General features: G+C 33.1%; 3 protein-coding genes across 26 annotated transcripts; 2 read left to right on the plus strand and 1 right to left on the minus strand.

Annotated features, from left to right (window-relative positions):
• The first annotated feature begins 4,526 nt into the window (after nucleotides 1-4,526).
• On the plus strand, nucleotides 4,527-10,060 carry iqcc (IQ motif containing C). 7 transcript variants are annotated; one of them, XR_015505506.2, is made up of 7 exons: nucleotides 4,527-4,603; nucleotides 4,965-5,108; nucleotides 6,338-6,629; nucleotides 6,720-6,844; nucleotides 7,695-7,774; nucleotides 8,142-8,196; nucleotides 9,984-10,060. XR_015505506.2 is itself a non-coding variant. In XM_087278638.2 (6 exons), exons 1-5 carry the CDS (start codon nucleotides 4,562-4,564, stop codon nucleotides 7,731-7,733), a joined length of 639 nt encoding a protein of 212 aa, XP_087134764.1. In that variant the 5' UTR covers nucleotides 4,527-4,561; the 3' UTR covers nucleotides 7,734-7,774; nucleotides 8,142-8,196. The 7 variants fall into 7 exon arrangements, 4 of the variants coding, with proteins under 4 accessions (XP_087134764.1, XP_087134762.1, XP_087134763.1 ...); XR_015505505.2 differs by having other exon boundaries at nucleotides 8,148-8,196; XR_015505507.2 differs by having other exon boundaries at nucleotides 6,723-6,844; nucleotides 8,148-8,196.
• Nucleotides 10,061-10,291: 231 nt separating this feature from the next.
• dcdc2b (doublecortin domain containing 2B) lies at nucleotides 10,292-20,859 on the plus strand. 16 transcript variants are annotated; one of them, XM_087278141.1, is made up of 14 exons: nucleotides 10,292-10,455; nucleotides 10,608-10,718; nucleotides 11,994-12,192; nucleotides 13,361-13,403; nucleotides 14,185-14,255; nucleotides 14,349-14,480; nucleotides 14,593-14,739; nucleotides 16,032-16,071; nucleotides 16,374-16,433; nucleotides 16,683-16,863; nucleotides 17,150-17,256; nucleotides 18,822-18,968; nucleotides 19,120-19,201; nucleotides 20,574-20,859. In XM_087278141.1, exons 2-14 carry the CDS (start codon nucleotides 10,637-10,639, stop codon nucleotides 20,576-20,578), a joined length of 1,296 nt encoding a protein of 431 aa, XP_087134267.1. In that variant the 5' UTR covers nucleotides 10,292-10,455; nucleotides 10,608-10,636; the 3' UTR covers nucleotides 20,579-20,859. The 16 variants fall into 16 exon arrangements, with proteins under 16 accessions (XP_087134267.1, XP_087134260.1, XP_087134271.1 ...); XM_087278134.1 differs by having other exon boundaries at nucleotides 19,120-19,197; XM_087278145.1 differs by having other exon boundaries at nucleotides 16,395-16,433.
• Nucleotides 20,774-23,426, minus strand: tmem234 (transmembrane protein 234). Of its 3 annotated transcripts, NM_001243151.1 has the most exons (6): nucleotides 23,393-23,426; nucleotides 23,054-23,205; nucleotides 22,893-22,959; nucleotides 21,304-21,396; nucleotides 21,102-21,223; nucleotides 20,774-21,021 (listed from the first exon to the last, which is right to left on the minus strand). In NM_001243151.1, exons 1-5 carry the CDS (start codon nucleotides 23,403-23,405, stop codon nucleotides 21,117-21,119), a joined length of 432 nt encoding a protein of 143 aa, NP_001230080.1. In that variant the 5' UTR covers nucleotides 23,406-23,426; the 3' UTR covers nucleotides 20,774-21,021; nucleotides 21,102-21,116. The 3 variants fall into 3 exon arrangements, with proteins under 3 accessions (NP_001230080.1, NP_001230081.1, NP_001230082.1); NM_001243152.1 differs by having other exon boundaries at nucleotides 20,774-21,223; NM_001243153.1 differs by having other exon boundaries at nucleotides 20,774-21,223; nucleotides 23,054-23,426.
• Between the last annotated feature and the right edge of the window lie 135 nt (nucleotides 23,427-23,561).

The following is a 23,561-nucleotide window of genomic DNA, read 5'->3' on the forward strand; positions in this document are numbered from 1 at the left end:
GTTTCACACTGTAAAATTGCTGGGTTCCACACAATTGATTTGTGTTGGGACAACATGAAGGAATTAAGTTACCTTATTAGTTTTTACAAATGTAAGTGGATTGAACGTAAAACAAAGAATTTTGTTGTTTCAGCTTATTTTAGATAAGTAGTTTGAACAAACAGCAAACATCATTTTTTTGAGTGCACGTTGCTACGATTGCAGCTTGATGGTTGCGGAGGGTGGAAATCCAGTCCAGATGACCCCAAGAGTGAATGTTGGGGAAACTTAACTATTTAAAAAAAAATTTATATGTTTGGCCAAGAAGTGTCTGATTCATACAAATTTATATGAACTCACTCGTATGAAAACGTATGGTTTTTAAAAGGAGGTGCCTCTAACACTACTCCTTATTTAAAGACGAGCAAATTGTATTAAAATGTACGAATGAATACAAATAAATAAATAAATACGAATTAACCACTAATTTAAAAAGTTACAAATTGCTGTGAGATTGAGTTGAAGATTCGCATGAAAGTGTAAGGACCATTTATTTTAATATATTTATATAAAATATATATTAAATTAAGTGTTTATGTTAAAAATAGAGGGATACTTAAATACTTGAAATCAATTTACTGGAAACAACCTAAATAAATAAATAAATATGGTAAATGTTTTTTATTGATTTGAAATGTTTTTGCATTATATTTAATTGATTTGAAATGTTTTTGCATGATAGTCACACCCCAAAACAATTCTCTGTATTTGAATATTTTGCAATTTTGTATGGTGGTCAACACAAGTGTAAATATTTTCACAACTGTAGCATGTGAATTTTTTGCATTCACAAGCAAGTGCCGCAAAAGTCACAAAGATTTATAACATTCCAGTGAAATTATGAATTTACTTTTTTTTATCTAAAATGGCCAAGGACCTCCAGGGGTTAAAGACTTTATGAGCTGATTTCAAATATTCATTCATCACTGATAAAGTTTGACTCTTTTAAAAACGAACAGAAGTAAAAATAAATAAATCTGGGGTCTAGAATCCTCACATTCTTTCCAGAATGGAAGAAGTGAATGAAAAGGCTTTATAATATCAGTCAATCAGCACATACACACTAGAGTTTTATTCAGTATTTGATCAGTGTTTTCTGCAGTGTTGTTGTATCAGCTGTAGAGGAGCTCTAAACTCACTCAGGACTGTTTGAGATCATGGATCTTAGTGCCTCTTTTTCAATGTCCAGGTTACATTCTTGTGTTTGACCGTAAAGTCTTCACGAGACTCTACAAGTGATGGTAATGGACCTTTTTTTAGATGCTTGTACATTGAAATAGACATGTAACTTATATAGAGATTCGGATATAGCTTAATGTTGTTGATCTATAGGAACACTTATGATAGAAGTTGTTTGTTGTTCTTGATGGCACTGATGGATACAGTATTTGTGTGTTATCTTTGTACAAAACTAAACTAAAAGCATAATGGTGATCAAGCATATGAAATGTTAGGTTAGATTTGGGAAATTGGATATGACCTGATTCTATTTCCTAATATGGCACATGGTTGTACACTGTAAAAAATTTCATAAATTAACAACCTTTTTTATTTTGTTGTTTCATTTATGCTTTTCAATTACATTATGGAACCTTGATTTTTCCTCTCAGAACATTTGATGTTAAAAAAGTTTGTAAACGTGACTTATTTTGACATTTTGAATAATTTGAAGTTAAATATTGCCTGGGTTGGGGTTGTAAATTACTGTACCAAAACCTGGCAATAAACTGCCAGTACTTTGTGTTATTTTAGTATTTTAATTCTCTATTTATACCCTGCAGGCACAGGATGTCAACATGACGTCATATTGACATTGTACCCCAACGTCATGGGGATGTTGGATTTTGTTTGGAAATAAAAATCGGGTTGAGGTCAGAACCCAGCGTTAGGTTGACCTCAATGTCCAAAGTCCAACAACATCATTTGACGTCGTTATTAGATGTCAAAACAACATTGTTCTTAGATGCTGGCTAGACATTGAAATTTGGTCACCTGACCTATCCAACCTAATAATACAGTCTTATAATGTTGTGTGCCTGCTGGGTACACTGTGAAACCCAACAGTGAAAACCATCCTGCTGATAAAAACAGCTTAGACCAGGCTGAAAAATGACCAGCTAAGTTGGTTTAAGTTAGACATAACTGGTTTTGGCTGGACTCCCAGCCTGGCTAGGCTGGTCAAGCTGCTTTTAGCTGGTCATCTCCCTGCCTGACCAGCTAAGACCAGGCTGAAATTGGCTATATTCAGCCTGGAATTGGCCAAAACCCCTCTAAAACCTGGCTGGTCGACCAGCTAAATCCAGCCACCCAGCCTAGGCTGGTTTAAGCTGTTTTTTCAGCAGGGACCAAATGAAATAAGTTAGTTTAATTTAATAATTTCAAATTACTTTGACTTAATGAAAAAGAGTTACGGTAACTCATTAACCAATTAAGCAGAACTCAAACAAAATGAGTTATAAATTAATTAATTCTGTTTGTTTGTGTTGTAGCTCTAATGCTAGAAGCAATACCAAACCATTTCAGTAGCCATAGTGTTATTTGGACTTAATTCATGCTATTACTACTCTAACTGTTTGACGATATCAACACAAATAATGTCTAATATATTGGTTTCAAAACTTAAATGGTTTGCCGTAATTGGTTTGCTCTAAACTGTTTGAGTTAATTTAACTTATCTGATTTTACATTATAAGATATCATATTATAAGATATCATACTCAATATATTGTTTCAAACTATTAAGATGTCAGGAAAAGTCACAGTGTAAATTGCATAGTTGAATGTTTAACATCAAAAATCCACAGAGACATCGAGGTCACATAATGCTAATCACAGCCATAAATATACAGAAAATCCACGTGAATCACAAAATATGGAGCCTGTTAATTAAATTACAGTGTATTTGAAGCCTGCAGCCTCAGTCAGTTATATTGATGCTCAGGAGTACATAAATGCAGCTCCATAATTTCCACAACCCTCGATAACGTTCCCCAAAAAAATCAATTTTCCTATTTTTAGTTTCAGCACAACTACAGGACAGGTTTATAGAAATGCAAAAGATCTGCAGCAGATAGTTTATACAAGTTCACTTCATAGCAGACATGCAATGCCTACCTCCAGATAATTCTAGTCAGTACTGATGCCTTAAGGGGCAATCTGATTAAATGAATATCAGAGTGATTGATGGCAGAAGCTGATCCTGCATCAGCACGCATACAGGCTGTTTTCTCTTCACTCATCGCCTGAGCCAAAAGCATTAAATGTGTCAGTTAAAAATGACATTTGCGTTCTTTCTGTATAGTTTTGTGTATTTTAAATATATTTGCTTTGCTTTTTTGTCTATGTTTTGTTTATCAGTGCATACTGTATACTGTTTTCTATTTGTATGCTCTAATAAAACCTATGAAACAATTCACTCATTTAGTCAACTTACTTGTGGTGGTATGGTGTTGGAGTTGTACACCGTAAAGTGCATTTATTGGGCTCTAATCAGTGTTTCAAATGACAAAATGTCAATAAAAATGTTTTAAATTAAATGCGTATTGCAAAAGACCGACTGGATGATTCCTGTAAGGTTTAAAAGTGTTGTCTTTTAAGGGATTTAATGAAAGAAAAAATGTTTGTTCTCCAGGATTTATGAAGGTAATTTACATGAAAAAAATGAAGTGAGTTTATTATTAAAAAGCAGATATCTCAGAAATATAACATCTGAATTCACTGATATCTATTTAATTGTAAACTTAATTTTCTATATTTTTCTATATTTTCATTGTTAGAAATCCAATTATTTAAGACTCTGAATTAAGATCTCTGTGGACTATCCTTAATAAAAAAAAAAAATGAACCATGGATTTTACAACAATTAAAAAACATGATTATTAAAGTTATATGATAACCACAAACAAACCGTTATTTTTTTCTACACTAGTTTAACTATGGTATTTGTATTAAAATTGTGTATTAGCAAATGGTAGTTGAAGCTCCAAACATATCATTTTTTTTTCTGAAAGCATGGTTAAAATAAGAATGTCAAGGCATTTTAAGACCCAAAAATGTGAAGTATTTCTAAATGTTTCACTTGAGTTTTTGTTAAATGTTCACAAGCATGCACCATTTAAATATGAGCATTCAAAACTATTCACGTTTAAATTAGGCAAGTAAACCAATGAGTGCAATATTATATTGAATGTCACACAGCTTGCCTTCTCTGTTGTGATAGCCTTTTTAAGTTAATACATTCATATTTTTGGAGCTTTTGTTTTGCTGCCTTTATATTTTTGTACTTCTTGATGTTTGGCTGAGCCCCCATTTTACATTGATGTGCGTGCTTTTGTGCATTTTTTCCTACTGTAACCATAAAATATACTTTTTCTTCACAAAAAGTACGTGTCACAGGCAGGGCATAGTATCGCTAATAAAGCCAAAAGCTCCTCCAAGCAGTGGGTGGCGGCAGTGAGCTGATATCGAGACTGATCTTCGGTGTATCTGTAAGGGAAGAAACGCACAAACAAACAGCGGCGCTATGAACGAACAGAAATGGATTCAGACGTTAACTCAGTTTCAGGTATTATTATAGTATTGATTTTACCTCCAAGTTGAAGTGTCATTAATTTTTGAGACAATATGATAGTTTATCTAACTGAGGCTTTATTTGTTAACGTTAGATGTTCTACGCAATTCTTTGTTTGTTCACAGTCACTAAGTTCATTTCATGTAGCCTGTAACGTTATATTTTTATAAGCAAATCTATTATGAGATTCAAATTCTGATACTTTATTGTTTCTTTTCCATTTAATACAATTTTGTAACTTTACTTATGAACTGTAAATCACTTAAGTCATCTGAACTTAACAAAATTTAGGTGTTCGGTTAAGTCCCAATATCAGGAGAGCAACGTTAAAGGTAATATACACTTTTTTTTCCAGGCTCACTGTCGTGGTTGTGTGATGAGAAGAGGACTGAGTTTGGTTCAGGCTCAGTTTGAGGACATTGTGCAAGAAATTGATGGAGGATTGGATCACCTGCAGTGGAGAGGAAACATTATTCCCAGACCTCACTTCACTGACACGGTGAGCTTCTCTGAATAGGGCCAGACGGAATCTGCGGACATTTTTTTGCTATTTCTGCAGAGAATTTAAAAAACAAAATCTGTGGATTTATACGGAATGATAATAGGAGTATCATAACTAAAAACTGAATATATGAAATAAAAATAATACATTTTTAAGTTTTATTTAATGGTTATAATGCAAATCCAATTACATCCACTTGTTTTTGTTATCAAAGCAAGTCTTATATGTAATATATCTACTAATAGACCGAAAATATTACTTTACAAACTGTATTGTAAACTAATCAAATCAACATTTTCATATTAGTCAATGATTTTACTGAAATTAAATAAAATTAAAAACTGAATTAATATAAATTTACACACATTTACACAAGTAAATAAGTAGACTTGATGATGAATTAAAAATCTGCAGATTGCGCACGCGTAGATACCATGTGGGCATGCTCATATCTTACCTTTTGGGTAGTTCAACTGAAAAAGAAAAAAAAAAGGAAATATAGAGATTTAAGAAAAACATGACTATATATATGCATATAATAAAACAGTTGGAAGAAATAAATGAAAATACAAATCATCCATAGAAGACGTGCACCAGATAACTATATGACATTGGTTTATTTAAATAAATTTCAGGAAATATGTGTAATATGTAGATGAGGCAAATCAATTTCAGGTCATTTCTTCTTTCCTCTTTCATTTAGTAAATAGTCAAAATCCGAATTTGCAGGTAATCTTTTCTATCGCTTAACAGACAGAAATATTATTGATCCACTGTACAATAGTTGGCCTATAATAGTCACAAAAGAAGACATTTTAAAGAATGTTTGAAATTGTTTGACACTGACTTTTATAGATGGACAAAAAGAAATACACAAAAATTCCAAAATTCTTCATAAAATTTTGTGTCTTCAAAAAACGAAAAACTAAACGTAAACAATGACAGAATTGATTGGGTGGTGAACTATCCCAGATTTTCATACAATATAATCATGTCTAATAAAACAGTGTTTCTTAACCGTGTTCCTGGAGGACCACCAGCACTACATGATGATTCCTTTTTCTGTCACACCCATTACAGGTTTTTTGCTAATGAGCAGATGATCTGAATCAGGTGTGTTTAGTTAAGAAACATGGAAAATGTAAAGAGCTGGTAGTCCTCCAGAAATGTGGTTGAAAAACATTGTAGTACTAAATTTATTAATATAAATGTTCTGTATGCTATAGGAAAGCCTGCTGCTGCGGTATGAACGCTCTAGGATTCAGTGCCATGACCTTTTGGATCGCTCAGAGAAGGAACAGAATGAGGAATGTGAGAAATGTCTCCCACAGTCTGACATCCATGTACCAGAGAAAGACGAAGCTCCTGAAGCAGCCAGAAGTGAAACTTCCACACATGTGGATGATGTTGAGGATAAAAGAGGAGACATCATGGTCATTCAAAACCTGATGGATGATTGCTCTACACTTTGCAGTGATCTGAATTCTGATGTCAGACAGAGCAGTTTATTTCAGACAGGTGCTTCGAAATGAGATTTTAATTAACAGGATAAAAAAAAGATTTTAGAAGTCAGATGGGGACTTTAGATGTTTGTGTTTTTTTTCCCAGCAGGACCAGGTTTGCATACACTTTTAAAAGACACAACACACACTCCTGAGTCTCTGAAGCAGCAGAGGAGCACTTTGGCCATGGAGCTGCTGTGGATTCAGCAAGCCATCAGTAGCAGAAAGAAAGTGAGAAAAGTTGATATGCTCTTATCAATATTTGCTAATGTTTATCTAATATTAGATGTCCCATTTCACTTTCTACATCAAAATAAATTTACAAAATGGAATGTGTATATATAACTGTATGAAATTTTACACCATAACTATATCAAAACTAAATTTTAGAGTTGTAATATGTATAAGTAAAAACCTTGGACAACTTTAAAGTACTTTTTTATTGTTATTATTATTTAAAATAGTCATATCCTAACATATCATATATCAATGGAAAGTTTATTTATTCTATTCACACATATATAGCTTATTGGCAGCACGGAGGCGCAGTGGGTAGCACAATTGCCTCACACCAAGAAGGTTGCTGGTTCGAGCTGCTGGAGGGGCATCCACTGTGTAAAACATGCTGGATAAGTAGGCGGTCCATTTCGCAGTGGCGACCCCTGATTAATAAAGGGACTCAGCTGAAAAGAAAGTGAAGGAATGAATGAATATATAGCTTTTGTGAGAACCATTTTAATACATGGGTGACGTTATGTTCCATACTCATACAGTATAATAGATATATTCATGTACAAAGACTAAAATTTGACATTTATTACATTTTTAAAATTTGTTTAAATGAATTAGTATTTTGGTGCTTCAGTGAGGTCCTTGACAAAGTAATTTCTTGATTCAAATTATTCTTGTTCTAAATCTGCCTGGCAAGTCTATCTTGGTTTATAAACTATTGTTACACTGAATGACAATTCTTCAAATATAAAAAAAAGATTGGAAACATCCTAATAATGAGAATAAAGTGTGTATGGACATGCATGTATGTTTTAGTCTCATAAAAATGATCTGATCTGCTCTTTTGCAGTATCTCACTCTCAAACAGAGAATGGATGTGTCACACTGATTCTGGACCAGTTCAGAAGTGGACCAATATATTCAGGGATAATATTCTTATTAGTTACTCTGTAACACTCACAGCACTGAATGTTTCAGCAATGTTGTAAATAAATGTTTATTTATGAGCTTGTTTTGTCCATGATAAATTTGAATAATCTTATAGAGGTGATATTTCATAAATAAACACAAGGTGCACTTGGATGGAGATTGTGTAAGATTACTGTTTATGTGTTACACAAAACCAATACAGTTTAGTTCTGGATAGCTCTCACAGACTGTTATTATACTCTCAACTAATATTTGCACTGTATAGCTTTTTTTTTACATTTTAGATTTAAATTTTTACAAATTGTATTTTTATTTTTATTTTTTTACATAATATTAAATAATCTGTATTTCCTTGACCCTCTTCGACTTGCACAAATCATATTTATAGGACATTGTGGAAGTATGACTTCTACTCTTTAGAGGTGGGTGATAATACATTTTCTGTTTGTTTTTAGTTTGTTCGTTATTGTAAACACTGTACTTTGTATATACACGGTGAGAGGCAGTGTTGGGTTGGACGCCACACTTTTCTGTAAATATTTTTCCTTGTTTTTATATATGTATATGTATATATATATATATATATATATATATATATATATATATATATATATATATATATATATATATATATATATAAACAAGGGAAAATATTATATATATATAGTTAGAGAGTCAGGAGTAGTTTTTGTATTTTTATTTCTGTTATAAGGTGTATTTAGTTTTATATAGGTGTCTGGGTAGAGAACACTTTTTTTGTTTATTTATATTTTTCTGTGGGTCCTCTCTTGACATTTTAGACCAGGGTCGTAACAATATTAAATGCATAAACTACTGTCATATGGCTCTCCTTATAAAACTAAAGTCTGTGTGAAATCAAAATTTACTATGTTAATACATTGTTAATCTTTAGGTGAACTATTAATCTGTGAAAGTTAATCCACTGTAAAAAATTTGTTTTTGTAATCTTCAGTCAAAGTCAGACCATTTTCTTTTGTATTTGGAGTGGTGGTCCTTTTCTGTTGACATCACTTTGATGGCTTATTATTAAATGTTTTTAACTCTTTACTTAAATAGATTAAGATCACAATACTCATTAGGATTAGTTTTTGAACTTAAGTGGTTTGTTGCAATTGGTTTCCTCAAATGGTTTGAGTTACCTTAACATTTTGGGGTTTTACAGTGTATGGATGCACAAAAAAGCCCTTCTATTCACAATATTCTGTTTTGGTAAAAAGTACAACATACTGGAAAAGGGTATAAATAGGTCAGAGCCAGCTCCAAATGGGTGGGACTTGAGCTCCAAGTGGGCTCCTGGAGTTTTCATTTATTTACTGTCTTGTAAATGACACGTCCAACCTATTTTGTTTGTATACTACAACCCTAAAACTAACCTCACAGTAACTTAGTCCTTCTAAAAGTCTTAGCAAATTTTGGTTCATACTGACTTTAAACTTAATTCATGCAGTAATAATCACTTAAAACAATATATAGTAGCAAATCTTAAAGCTATGTAATTTTTTTGTTAAAACTCTGTTATTGCTTATTGACTGGGGATTATATCGATCTATTATGCACACTTGTATAACAAGGTGATCCGAAAAGGTTTAAAGGAATAAAACATGACTCAGCTTGACAACAGACAGTCGGCAAAATAAATCTGAATTACAGGAATCCCAACTGTGGCGCTCATATAATCTAAAAACTTATGTTTTCTTTTAAAAATTGCTCGTTATGTTTTATTTTTAACAATTTGAACTAGTGACCATTTTAATGTAAAAAAAACATTCATTATTGTATAATTGCTTATTGTATAGTGCTTTATTTTTTAACATGACATTTTGTTTTTAAAATTATGCAAATAGTAATTTTTCCTTTAAAAAACTGATCAATTTCTGATTAAAGGAGTTCACCAAAATGTTTGAATTCTGTCATCATTTTCTTTTACTCCACCTCAAAACCCATTTGTTTCTTTCTTCTGAGTACAGAAATATAAACTGAGGAATGCGGGGAAAAAGCAGCCATCACAAATGTTTAAACGTAGAAGACCAGATTTACATGTGAAATTTTATTGTTTGAAAATAAATCACCTATTAAAGTCTGCCAAATACAACCTGAATATTCTTAAAATACTTTCTAAAACTTAACATAATAATAAAAAGCATTGCAAATCAGACAGGCATTTTTTCTTTTCTTTATCTCTCCACAGATGTTATTTACATCCCTCTGTTTAAATGCTTTTGTTCTCTGGTCTTTGGGTGATGATAAGAGGCATAATTCTCCAAATGAGCAACCTCTTCAAACACACACTTTCAGATTTTCGCACAACCCTGCATACAGCCGTTTTGAAGGTCGGATTTTCTTAAAATATTTTATTCTTTATTCGAGTAGATTAAGTGAGGAACTGTCTTGAGATAAAAATGTCATTAATTAAGTGAAGTATGTCTTTTAACCTCTCTCTAACCCTCTTCCCCTCCCTCTCGTCTTGTTGTTGCCGCCATAGTTAGGGATGCTGCCATGGCGACCAGGAAACATCGTGAACGGGAGGGAGTCTCTCTCTCACACACACTGCTTTACTATAAGAAATAAACACTGAATAAAAATCAGCACAACCGCAGATAACAGGCCAGATGAACTCACAGATTTTCTCCAGGTGATCAACTGAAAAGTAGGGTTGCTTTGTAAGTATTTTTACGTTTGTTAATTTGACGTAAAATAAGCACGTGGATCTGTATTTGTGCATCTCTTATATGTAATTGGATTTATAGTCTTATTGTTATTGTTGGCAAACAGTATTATTTTGTTTGAGCTTCTCTCTGTGTTTATTTTATAGGTGTGTGTTAATGTGATTAATTTAAGGTCATGGCATCCACCGGTGTCACTAGTCACCTGCCTCCAGTCAAGAGTGTGATGGTCTATAGAAATGGAGACCCCTTCTTTTCAGGTTGGAATAGATTTTTTAATAGCCTTGATTAGATTATTTTGGTTCACATGCTTAAAATGTTATATGTAGCTCATAATTATTATGGCTGAATGTACAGAGTTTTATGTATTAATTACTGTTTTCTTGCAAATGTGTGAACAGCATGTAAATCCCAGCTTAAAAAAACAAGCAAACAATGGAAACTGTTGTAGAATTGGTAATGGGTTAATGGTTATAATGGAAACTGTTTTGGTTCTTTGGAGTTTTTTGCCTTTGGGTGGTATGCTAATTCTAAAATCGTAATGGAATATGTCATAAATCATTTTGGTTTTGATGGGTAAAATCTGATTGTTTGTATTGTATTTAGTGGTATTTGAAGGGAAAATTCCTCACTTCTGTAATGGTTTCTGTTTTTATTTTCTCCATGCAGGGATGAAACTTTATATATAATTTCTGAGACTTTCAAAACAATGTGACATTTATTCTTCTAAGAGCCTCTTTTCTAGTCTATGACACTAAACAAATGGTTATACAATGTTCAAAAGAACAATGCTCAAATAGCTCTTATGTACTGTTACCATCAATGTGTCATGTAAAGAATAGGCTTAGGTCTCAAAAATAAGTTTTGATTATACTGTCTTAACATCGTAAGTTAATTACCTCAGCTGTTAACATGATGCAAGTGAATTGCAGAGTTTCCCTTATGAAACCTAACCTTGGTTTCATTATAGTAAATGTGGAGCAATCTTTTGATAACTATTTCTATAACCACAGATACAATTTCCACAGGTAAACAATGGTAAGTGTAGCAAAAACCATGGTGAACTACAAGAACCATGTTCGTTTTGATTTATTTGTTGTAAAATTATAATTTTTTGAAGACATTTCGACATATTCGCTATGATCATGTTTTCACATTGCTATTATTTTGTTGTGTGCTTAATTTGTTATTACAAGGAAATAGTGCAGCACATATAAACATATTCATCTAAACTTCTCTCACATCAGCATAGAACACATCAGATGTTTTGTTTAAAGTATATTGAAGGTCTTTCCAACTAAGTATTATTATTATTTGCAGTATGTAATAATCAGAATCAGTTTATTTTGAATATAGTCTCTAGCAATTTAATTCTGCATTTCACTTAACAGCACCATAACATAGATTATTATATAATTCCAATAATATTTTTGAATTCTACATGGAGCCCCTTTCATTTGTAACTTTCCGTATTTCCATACATATGATATAATTATTATTATGTTTTTAAATATGTATACATCTTGTCTGGTCAGGAAGGAGATTTGTGGTAAACCAGAGGCAGATCGCCACCATGGATGCATTACTTAATGACATCACTCTCAATATCGGAGCTCCGCTAGCCGTTCGAACTCTCTATACACCGCGATACGGCCACCGGGTCGCAGATCTTGGTGACCTACAGCAGGGGGCGCAGTATGTGGCTGCGGGGTCTGAACGCTTTAAGAAACTAGAGTAAGTGCAAACTCCTTTATAATTAAATCTGTCTGAATCTAAAATTATGCTGTTCTTTAACATTTACTCTGAGTAGGGATGCACCGATATGGATTTTTTGGCTGATACCGATAAATCTTTAGATTTGGAGGCCGAAAACTGATATAAAGGCCGATAAATATAAATATTTTTTAAAATTTTATATTTGGATGCAGTGAACAACTACAACAATTTTATTTTAAAAACTTTAGAAAAGTTAATCGTAGAATATCCTACTCAAAGCATAAAGTGATTATATAGACCTATATTCACGATTTCACATAAATCAGCATGGCAAGAATTAATTATTTCCTTTTCTTCAGACAGTTGCATAAAAATAACAGGTTAAATGACAAAACTGGATTTAATTAACAAACAAGTTAAATAAATATATGTTAAATAAAAAATAAAATGAAAATGAAAGAACTAATAACTCAAACCAGCTCAAATGTTCTCAAATGAAAAGTGTTACAGTAATGTACAATTGTTAGTCATTTGACACTTTTATTACTGCACTCCCGTAAGATTCTCTCGTGCTTACAAGGCAGGCAGTTCTGTACAATTTTGTCATTTAGCGGCTTAAATATATCGGCCAAATTTTGATATCGGATCGATAACCATAACATCAAAAATAGCATTTTTGGGGTCAGCATGATGGTGCAGTGGGTAGCACGATCGCCTCACAGCAAGAAGGTGATAAGTTGGCGGTTCATTCCGCAGTGTCGACCCTAGAATTATAAAGGGACTAAGCTGAAATAAAAATGAATGAATGAATAGCTGATATTGATATGACTGCCGATATATCGTGCATCCCTAACGGTGAGGTTACATATTTTGTTACCTTAACAAAACATCAAATCAAGTAGTAATACTATACAGTAAGGTTTCAATTGTTAACATTAGGAAATGCATCAGCTTGCATGAATGTAGATTTAAGTATAAATTATTCAAAGAGAACTGTATTATTTCATTACTGTAGTTATTTAAAGAAAACACCTAAACACTTAAATTCACAGAAAAAGATCTTAAAACTTACCTGATAATCAAATGGAAAAGCAGATCCCAAAGTGAAGCCCTTCATGTGATCTGTCATGCCATTGTGAGTGAGTGTCATTGATTTATTCATGTGTTTTTTTGTGTGTATGTTTAGTTATCTGAGCGCAGGACTGAAGAAAGCTGTTGAACCAACCCAGGTATATCCGTGACAATTCAGTGCTCGTTACTTTTTTATTTGTGACTTTTTTTTAATTCACAAAGCATACAGCTCTATGAATGTATATATTTTGTGTTTGTGTTTTGATGTTGCTGTGGATGCTTAGCTGAAGTGCCATAAAGAGGAGGAGAGGGGAGTTATTGTCCTTTCCAACAATAAAAGGCCAGGGGAGACGCACTTATTAGTGTTATCATGCCAGAAAGCTTGTTGGGGCATGTTTTAGTGCCTGACCCTTTAATGCTGCACACAGAGCTGCTAAAACCACTGTTGATAATAGCCCTGAGAGCAGGGGACACTGACTCAGCATCGACACACACACGCACTTCTTTCATTTACAATGACGGAAAATCACTGGCTTTGCATTATCCTGCTTATTACACAGCTAACGCATGAGTTAAGGGCCAAGACATTCTGATTTGCAGTCATTTTATAATAAAGGGGCTGCAAAGTTAAATGAGAGATGCATTCTGCTGTGTGGAAATGAGTTAATTGTCATTAAATTACATTTTTGTGTCCTTTATGTCAATGCTTTTGCATTGATGTTGAGTCTTTCTCAAGAATTGACTTGACCTTCTTTCACTAATACTCTTTATTCTGTTTTTGTTTGTCTTTTTTCATGTATAAAAGTATATATTTGTGAGCTGCATTCGATATACTGAGTCTAAATCTGGTTACTAGCAATGGTGTACCTAATAAAGTGGCCGTTCGGTGTAAATAATACACTTAATTGGCCATTAATAATATATAACTCTTTTTCACAGTCTAAAACACTTGCCAGGCCTAACGTGTCTGCGAAATGGAGAAAGGTCATCACTCTTCCTTGCATCATTCAGTGAGAACTCTTAGATTTCAACACACATGGATGAATTCTACGCTTAAATCAGTTTTGGTTGAATCTCAGCTCATTCTTCATTCTCATCTACAGTGTGTTTAGAAACGGGGACATCCTCAGTCCTGCCATGCGTCTGATCATTCCTCGACACATGCTGAAAAATCTCGAGCAGATCCTGAGCCTCATTTCAGAAAAAGCCATGCTTCGTACTGGAGCTGTGCGCAGGTATTCATGTCATGCTGTATGTTTCATAATCGGATTATGAAGCAGGTTGTTTTTGTTGTCACACATAGTTAGGTTGTTTTGATTGAGCGTAGTTTACCTTTTTACTTTTTAGGATCTGTACTCTGGAGGGCTTCACGGTGACCTCCGCAGAGGAGCTGGAGACTGGGCAATGCTATGTTGCTGTGGGATCAGAAAGATTCAAGAAACTCCCATATGTGGAGATATTGCTGAATAAAGCAACAGGCAGCAGTGCCGACAGGTGATGATGATATTGATGATGGATTATTGGGATCAACAATAGTTTAATTTTTATGGATATTTTCATTACCATTAAAAAGTTTGGGGTTTGTACATTTTTTACCTCCTTTATTAGGCAAAATGCATTAAATTGATTAAACTGACAGTAATGGCTTTTGTATTGTTAAAAAAAAACCCACAGTTTCCAAAAATGTTGAAAATTCAGATTTACTCAGTAATAAATCACATTTAAGTTTATGTACATAATGTAAAAGTAATACCTTGACTTCTAGTTGATCATTAGGAAAAGTGGCTGGAGGTTGATTTATTTATTTTTTGATGAATCATCAATCATCACAAATACCACAGAAGACCTATTGGCACCCTCATTGACCCAAGATTCTAACCGAAATCAGTCAAGTTTGGTCAAGGAAAAATCATGGTTTGGGGTTACATTTAGTATGGGGGCGTGCGAAAGATCTGCAGAATAAATGGCAACATCAATAGCCTGAGGTATTAAGACATTTGTGCTGCTCATTACATTACAAACCACAGGAGAGGGCAATTTCCATAGCAGGATAGCTCTCCTCATACTTCAGCCTCCACATTAAAGTTCCTGAAAGCAAAGAAGGTCAAGGTGCTCCAGGATTGGCCAGCCCACTCACCAGACATGAACATTATTGAGCATGTCTTGGGTAAGATAAAAGAGGAGGCATTGAAGATCAATCCAAAGAATCTTGATGAACTCTTAAAGTCCTTCATGAACGCATTCTTTGCCATTCCAGATGAGTTTATTAATAAGCTATTTGAGCCATTGCAGAGATGTATGAATGCAGTCCTCCAAGCTCATAGGAGTCATATACAACATTAATTTTTCCACTGCACCATGACTTTATATTCTATACTCTACATTATTTCATTTAAGTGACATGACTTTTGTCCTTTTGTATTTTGGTAAAATAAGCAAAATCTAGAGATCAATTCTGATACCAAATGATCAACTAGAATTCGAGTTACTATTTGTTGTCCCTAAAACTTTGATGGGTGACAAGACTTTTGTCAAGTAGTGTGTGTGTATATATATATATATATATATATATATATATATATATATATATATATATATATATATATATATATATATAAAATTATATTAAATAATATATAAATATATTATATATACACTTATATATACAATTTTTGTTATGTACAATACAATTTGATTGTATTTTCGAGCCTGTAGATTCAGCCTTGATAAGCATAACAGATATCTTTTAGAAGTATTAAAGTGTTATCTGTCTGTTTTCACTGTAGACATTATGCAGGAGACAGAGGATTGCACAGAAGAATTGAGGTACTATCCACCATTATTATACAGTGCAGTTAGTATATAGAAGACAACATCTCTGAGAAAATGGCCTATTATTTGTTTTCTATTTACAAATTATTAAAGTATATTTATTTGCGTAAAAAGGTTTACAGAAATTTCTGTATTTATTTATTATTCCCAGACTTTTTAATTTTTTAATTTAATTGACCTCAGACTTGTAACCTTCCCTGTATATTTATTTTTAATGTGTCAGACCTATACAATTTTAATGAGACAAATTGTTCTATTGAAGTTCCTTATTGTTCTCCTATGACGATCTGACTCAGAGTAGAAAGATGTTTCCCCAGGACACTCACAGTGACTCTACTCTCCTCAATTCTCCAGAGGTAAAATAAAAACCAAAGACTCTCCACATCATTTTACAATTAGCACGTAATTATCTGCTAGTATGTGTGATTACATTACCGAGTTTCTGTCATACACCAAACAATTTTAATCATAGCCACAATCCATTATTCATAAAGCAGCATCCATTACTTTTTTATCATCACTCAACCAAAATCAAAATCCCTCAGATCACTGACCCTCAATGGTGAATGTATCACACTCATCCTGTGAATGGTGTCTGTTTTCAGAGGGAAGGAAGACGTGTGAAGTCCACTGGAGACGATGCGGAGCGGGAGAGTTCCCCTCAGCCAGTGAAGAGGAGAGGAAGAAGAGCAGAACGAGAGGGGGAGAACTCTGTTTTCTATGCCAGACCTGTGAGAGTCCGCAGGCAACAACCTGTACACAGACCAACACCTAAAGTCATAACAGGTGAAACATAAAACAAATCAATGAAAAAAGCACCACAACCCAAGGGCAGAAAAAGAAGGAATGATTTTTTTTAATTGCATTAAAACCAAGAACTAGTGATTTGTGAAATTTTCTTTAACCTTTATTTAATTAATTAGCAATTAATTCAAATCAATTATATTCTGTAAACTTAAATTTTGTTAGCTGCAAACAGAGGAATGTTTACTACAATGTCATATCTTTGTAATTAAAATGTGTAATTGTTCAGGGACTGAGAATACTAGCTGTTAAAGTTTCATGATTTCAGAGCCCAGTGTGTTCAAGGCATCTGAGAGCACAATGAGGGAGGAAGTTCGAGGTGCTGAGGAGGTCACCGAGGATGAAAACACAGCTGTGGAGCTTCCTGTTGACCAGGTACTCTTCACTCACTGCATGCCTTTGTCTATTTTCATCTCATTTGGGGCATGTTCCAGAGATTTCAGAAATGAAAATTCATTCACTAATTATGCTCTCAGAAATAAAGGTACGCAAGCTATCACAGGGGTGGTACCTTTTCAAAAGGTACATGTTTGTACTTAAAGGGTTCATATTGGTACCTCAAAAGCTCATAGTAGCACCTAAAAATTTTAAGAGGAACACTTTTGTACTTTTTAGGTACTAATATGTATTCTTGAGGTAATAAATGGACCTTTTTTTACCTTTTGAAAAGGTACCACACCATTGACAGCTCGGATACCTTTATTTCTGAGAGTGTATTGTCCCACAAGTGGTTCCAATCCTTTAAGAGTTTCTTTATTCTGTTTAACACACACACAAAAAAAGTTGGAAACCTGTAACCATTTGGAAAACAACAAACACTATGAAGTTAATCATTACAGGTTTCTTCAAAGTACCTTCTCTTTTGTCCAACAGAAGAAAGAAACTCAAACAGGTTTGGAACAAGTGAATTATTGCGAATTTTTGGATGAACTACCCTTTAAACTTACCATTTGCTGAATCCAGGCGTCTCAATTGATTAACTCTAAACTGCCTTACTTAAGATATATTGGTTTCAAAACTGCTGGGGTTAAGTTCAGTCAGTCAGAGTATGTTAACCGTGAACTCACAAGACATTCTCAACAGAACACCAAAACCACAAACAGGCTCTTTTTCTTCTTCTGTGTAATGGGTTACATTCTTGAAGCTCATCCCCCTGTATTGGTTGTTGTACATTGTAGTGTAATTGTTGTAAATGAGTCCCTTGCTTCTTCCTTTAACCCTAATCTATGGGAAGGAGTAGTTGCCCAAATTCTAACCGATACTATTCCGACTTCAACTCCCATATTCTCTTATGCCTGGGACTGATTACTCTAACAGCTGATTCCACTTTGCTCCCCTATATATACACGCTCTTTCCCTTTTACCAGTGTGACGTCTTGATTTGCACCGGCTGTCAATTCCAAGCAGTTTTCCATTGTTTCTATCTGCCTTTCTGTTGCTTGACCTTTGAACTGTATTCTTTTTTTTTGGATTGTTTACTGCCCGCAGTGACCTCAGCTTGGTCATGTTTATGTTTTTGTATTTCCCTGTTGATCTGCTAACGTTGAGTACATGTTTCTATGCTGAACTTTAATAAAATGCTACACATGGACCTGCATCTGTTTGACCCTTAATATTTTTGTAAGAATTATATAGAAACTCTTATTGAATTAATAATTATTACATTTGTTGGATGCTAATTAAACATTAAATGAATGATTAATTGAAATATATAAACTTTGTGCTTGCAGAATGATTGGTTGGTTTTACCTCCACGTTTGTTATAGTGAAATATATTGCTTTAATAAGGGAAAAAATGTATTAAAAGTGTCCTTCTGCAAATAAATGTATAATGCAGATCCACCATTTGATATAATAAGTGAAATAAATAACAATAAACATCATTGAATCATAGTGTTTTATTGAAAAGAGAAAGAAACACACTTTGTTTATTATGTCAGAGAGAAGCAGAAATTGTGGAGGATGAGGAGCTCCCTGAAAGAGAATTTGCTGCATCTGAGATACAGACATGGGATGACACGTCAGCTCCACAGAGAGAAACACCACAGGAACACACACCTCCGCATGAGACAAACAAATATGAGAGCGTAAGATTATGCACGTTGGACAACAGCTTTTATATTCTAATCTAATACAATAATAGCTCTGTTTTTAAGTATATTAGTAAAGTGTGGTCTGCCTTTTTTAAAACTTAAATCCAACAATTATTTGAAATATTTTTATTCTGTTTACAATCAGGAGTCACACCATTCCAGATCATCATCGTCATCATCTCTCCGTCTTTCCCCACGACATGAAGAAACACAGCAGGAGCCTGTCGGTTAATCAGTTTAATACTTTTTATTTAATGTTTTTAACCATGTATTCTGCAGCATTTACCATTTCAGTTATGTAACTACTGATGGTATATTCTCAGATAAAATGTTACCAATCTGTCACTGGGTGATACCCTTTTAGAAGGTACTAACGTGTTTCTTTAACCAAATGGTGCTGTCTTTATCATATAATTCCCTACAGAAATATTGTGTTTATAGGAAATTGTATGGCACTCAATCATTATTATGCAAGTTATAATCTACTAAATTCCTTGTAACGTTTTGAGTATAGATCTGTAACTTTAATTTACAACTTGTTCCAACAAAACTTTCATAAACCTTTTTTAAACCATTTGTCAGATTATTACTGAAGAGGCAAACAGGTAAAGTGAATTTAAAAAAGTTTTTAAACTTATATTTTTAAACATTAAAGTTTAAAATTGAGTTGTGCCTCAAAATTGAGTTCAGTATCTTTATTAATTACTTTTTTTTTAAAGATTTTAGGGTACTAAAACTTCCCATTAGATGCATTAGATGTTTCCTTTTTGTTTAGTATGATCATTTTTGACCACAAACAATATTAAATATGATAAATTTTCAGGACCATTTATTCTTTTCTGGTAATGTTCATCCATAACTATTCTTGTGTTTAAATGACAGTAAATATCCAGTGAAATAATTAAAAAAATTCAAATGTAAAACAAAGTGCTCTATATGTTAATATGTACAATTAAGGCATAAAAAAATAAAGTACAAAATATACATTTAATCTTCTGTACCTTACGCTCAGGATGTGAATTACATGAAGTTTGGGAAGGTCTGACCCCCTAATTAACACTTGATCCCCCTGAAGAACATCAAAAAAAGATGTATGAGGGGTTCTGATAATTGTTAAGAAATAGTTTGCTCTGATCTGTATATTAAATAAATATTACTAATTAAAATAATAGATAATGTAAATATACAGTTGACCTACATTTGATATACATTTTGATACATTTCACCCCTATAATTGTTTATACCATTGTGAATGCATGTTTGCGCCAAAAGTAGTCATTTAGCGGTTTAAAATTGGCAAATCTAGAGCACTAACAGACAGCGTAAGTGTTCACAAAACATGTTTGTTTTAAAATAGGTGTTTGTACTGTAGGTGTCCAGTAAACTTGGTGCATAGTTTGTATTTTATTATGCACTTGCTCACATGGAAGTTAAACAGTAAAATAAAAAATATGTGCAGTCTTTCATGGTCATCCATCAACAGGTCCTTTTTTATACTTATACAGATCATGTAAATTACATCTGCCTGATGTACATATTTGTTTGTAAATATTATATATAAGCATTAACCATATGAACGCATGCCTTTGCTGTGTGTAGATTAGGAGATCCCATGATGAACAAACACACAGAGATGCTGATTCACCTCGTCAGGCTGCTGAAGATGCACAAGATTGAGGCAATCCACACACATTCTCTGAACATGGACATGGCTGTCAAATGAACATCATATTGGTGAACAATGCCTTTCAAATAATGTACCCTGACCTCACAGCATGCAGACATCCACCGAGACGTATGCTTCTTATCATTTTTATTCCTTCCGTTTCAAAAAATATGACATCTGATTGTAAAAGACAATTCAAATAAAAGTATCCAACACAGACCACTTTCACATTATTAATACAAATATATTAAAAATGTCAGTTAATAATATTATACACACATTTATCTTCGTATGCTCCACAATCCACATAAAGTGCAAAACATTTGGATTTCACCAAGATAGTTCAAGTACAAATATAAAGTCCTCCAGTCATGGCACATACTGAAAATGAAGCAGCACATAATCTTACTACCTTCAAACATTGATGTGGCTGATGCAGATAAAACTTTCTCCACGTTTACCTTTCAGTCCATATTTTAGGTCTCACTTATGTTTCGGGCTCCAATGCCGTGCGTCTCAGAGACAGAACTCAGGACACACACCGTCACCCCACACATGATGAGTAACATACCCATTATGGCCCCTGCATTAATAGAGACAGTGAGTAAAAAAAACTGCATGGCTAGAAAAAAAGAAATGTTATTAATGCGAAAAGCTACTTACCTTTTCCTCCAAACTCTTCTCCAAGCACTTTACCCATCAGCAATGTAAACAGAAATGTGAGGGAGTTGACCACAGGCACTGCCAAAGACAGATCTGCAGAACAAACAGCTTTTAAAAGCTCATGTCAGCTAATATGTGTAAGAGGGCTGTTGACGAGAGTTAGCATTTTCAGTGTTGCACATGACAAAAAAAATGAATAGAATTAGTAATGTAATCATTTAAAAAGCTGAAAATGGTCAATCATTTCTTTGTCTTCCATGGACTTCTTGTAATAAAACTTCTGTTATTACATTTTTAAACACTTTTGAGCCAAATCTCAAAACTTAAGTCTCAACAATAGTTCAATAAATTACAGAACAGAAAATCATTCATAAATACCTCAGAACTAATATTATATGTGCTTATATTAGTAAATGCCAATCATTTTTTTCATCCACATACTTTTAAAAACATAGGAATTTACACTATATGCTATTTTTTTTTACAATGAGCGATTCCACGGAAAACATTCATTCGTTTATTTTTTGGTGTACTTAATTTAAGATCATGTGACAGAAACCCTTTGTGAAGCCGAAGACGTGCACGTTACATTTTTTGTTTACTATTTTTTGGAACCACTATAAAATAATTTTTTGTCCCTTAGTGTGGCACCCCTATTTATTAAAAATGTCAGGGAGTCTTGGAGAAAAAAAAAAAAAAAAAAAAAAAATATATATATATATATATATATATAATTCAAAATAAAATATTTATTATTTATTTTCAAATAAAATAAACCGCACTATATACAGTGCCCTAATATATTTATTAAAACAAAATTTTATACATCAAACATATTTAGAAATTGAAAGATAATACAAAAAATATAGCAAAAAATAAGTTACAAACTACAAAATTTTAACTAAATTTTTGTTTTTGTTTCTCTTGATTTTTCCTCTTTTTAAAATTTGTATTAAATTTTTTTCTATTACATATAAATTTGGGTGTACTAGTTTTTGGACAGTTATCGTTAGTTATTTTGTAAGATAAGCTCCAGATTTGGCTTCAGTACTGACATATCTAATGTATATGCACAAATATAATATTGTATAGCTTGTAATTTAAAAGACAGATTTGTAAGGGGTGTACTTATATAAGCTGAGCACTGTAAATGTAAGTGTCCAACAATGAAGATAAATCGTTTTCTTGCTATTGTATATTATTAAAGGTTGGTTTATGATACAGTTCAGTAAAAAATGTCAAAATAAAACAAAGAACTGATAAAGTTTTCCATGGTTGCAAATTGACTGTGGTGTGTGTATACTGTATGCCTGATGTTTAAATTGAATAGTTAAAATCCATACAGTTAACATAACAACTAATTAGTAATATAAATGGTTATTTGCATCCCATTTGGCGTACACAATATAGATTTTGGCAATTTGATTAAACATTGTATATCATTTCCAGAGAGTCTATCACACTGAACAGTCAAAATCTCAAGAACAATTATTATAAAATGTATGAGACTGAATCAAGCTTTATTATAGCTTTATCAGCATAGATTGTAAATAATAATAATAATAAACACAACAAAACACATTTCTTACCTGTAGAAGCGAGTGTGAAGTAAAACACTAATGATCCACTTTGGTTCAACAGGAATGGCACTAAATACTATAAAAAAATAAAATGGTATTATTATATCCAAAGTGTAAGCTCCTAAGACTTAATAAATACTAAAAAGATTATTATAAATAATAAAACACACCTTGAAGTTGAGAAAGAGAAATTTGAGCTCAGCTAGAAACTGGAGGAGTTTGTTTTTCTTCTGAACTTCCTCAATGCCCTCTGTGCCTTTTTTAAGGAACGGGTTTGTGCCTCCCCACAAGATTGCGACCAACAACAGACAAAACACTTCACCTGGACGAAACATTTATTAAGACAGACACTTGCACTGGTCTGAAATTAACATGTTTGATTGTAAGTCAACAAATGACAAATTATTAATTTGTACAAATAGGAATGAATCAATCTGTTATTCATACATTCCAAGGCGATACTTTCATTTACTAAACTCTTCAAAACCACAAATGAATAACAGCCTTACTTGTTGACACCATGTTTTCGTTTCTTCCGCATGTAAAAAAAAAAAACTACTTCCGTTGTCGAACCGCAGTTCTGCTGATATCTATATTACCATAAAAACAGACTGCCGCTCCTTTCAAGCGGCGATTGCACATGTTTTCCATACAGATCTGCAATACGACTAACACTCT

Source organism: Danio rerio, chromosome 13 (assembly GCF_052040795.2).
Source record: "Danio rerio strain M-AB ecotype USA chromosome 13, GRCz13ab, whole genome shotgun sequence".
NCBI lineage: Eukaryota > Metazoa > Chordata > Actinopteri > Cypriniformes > Danionidae > Danio > Danio rerio.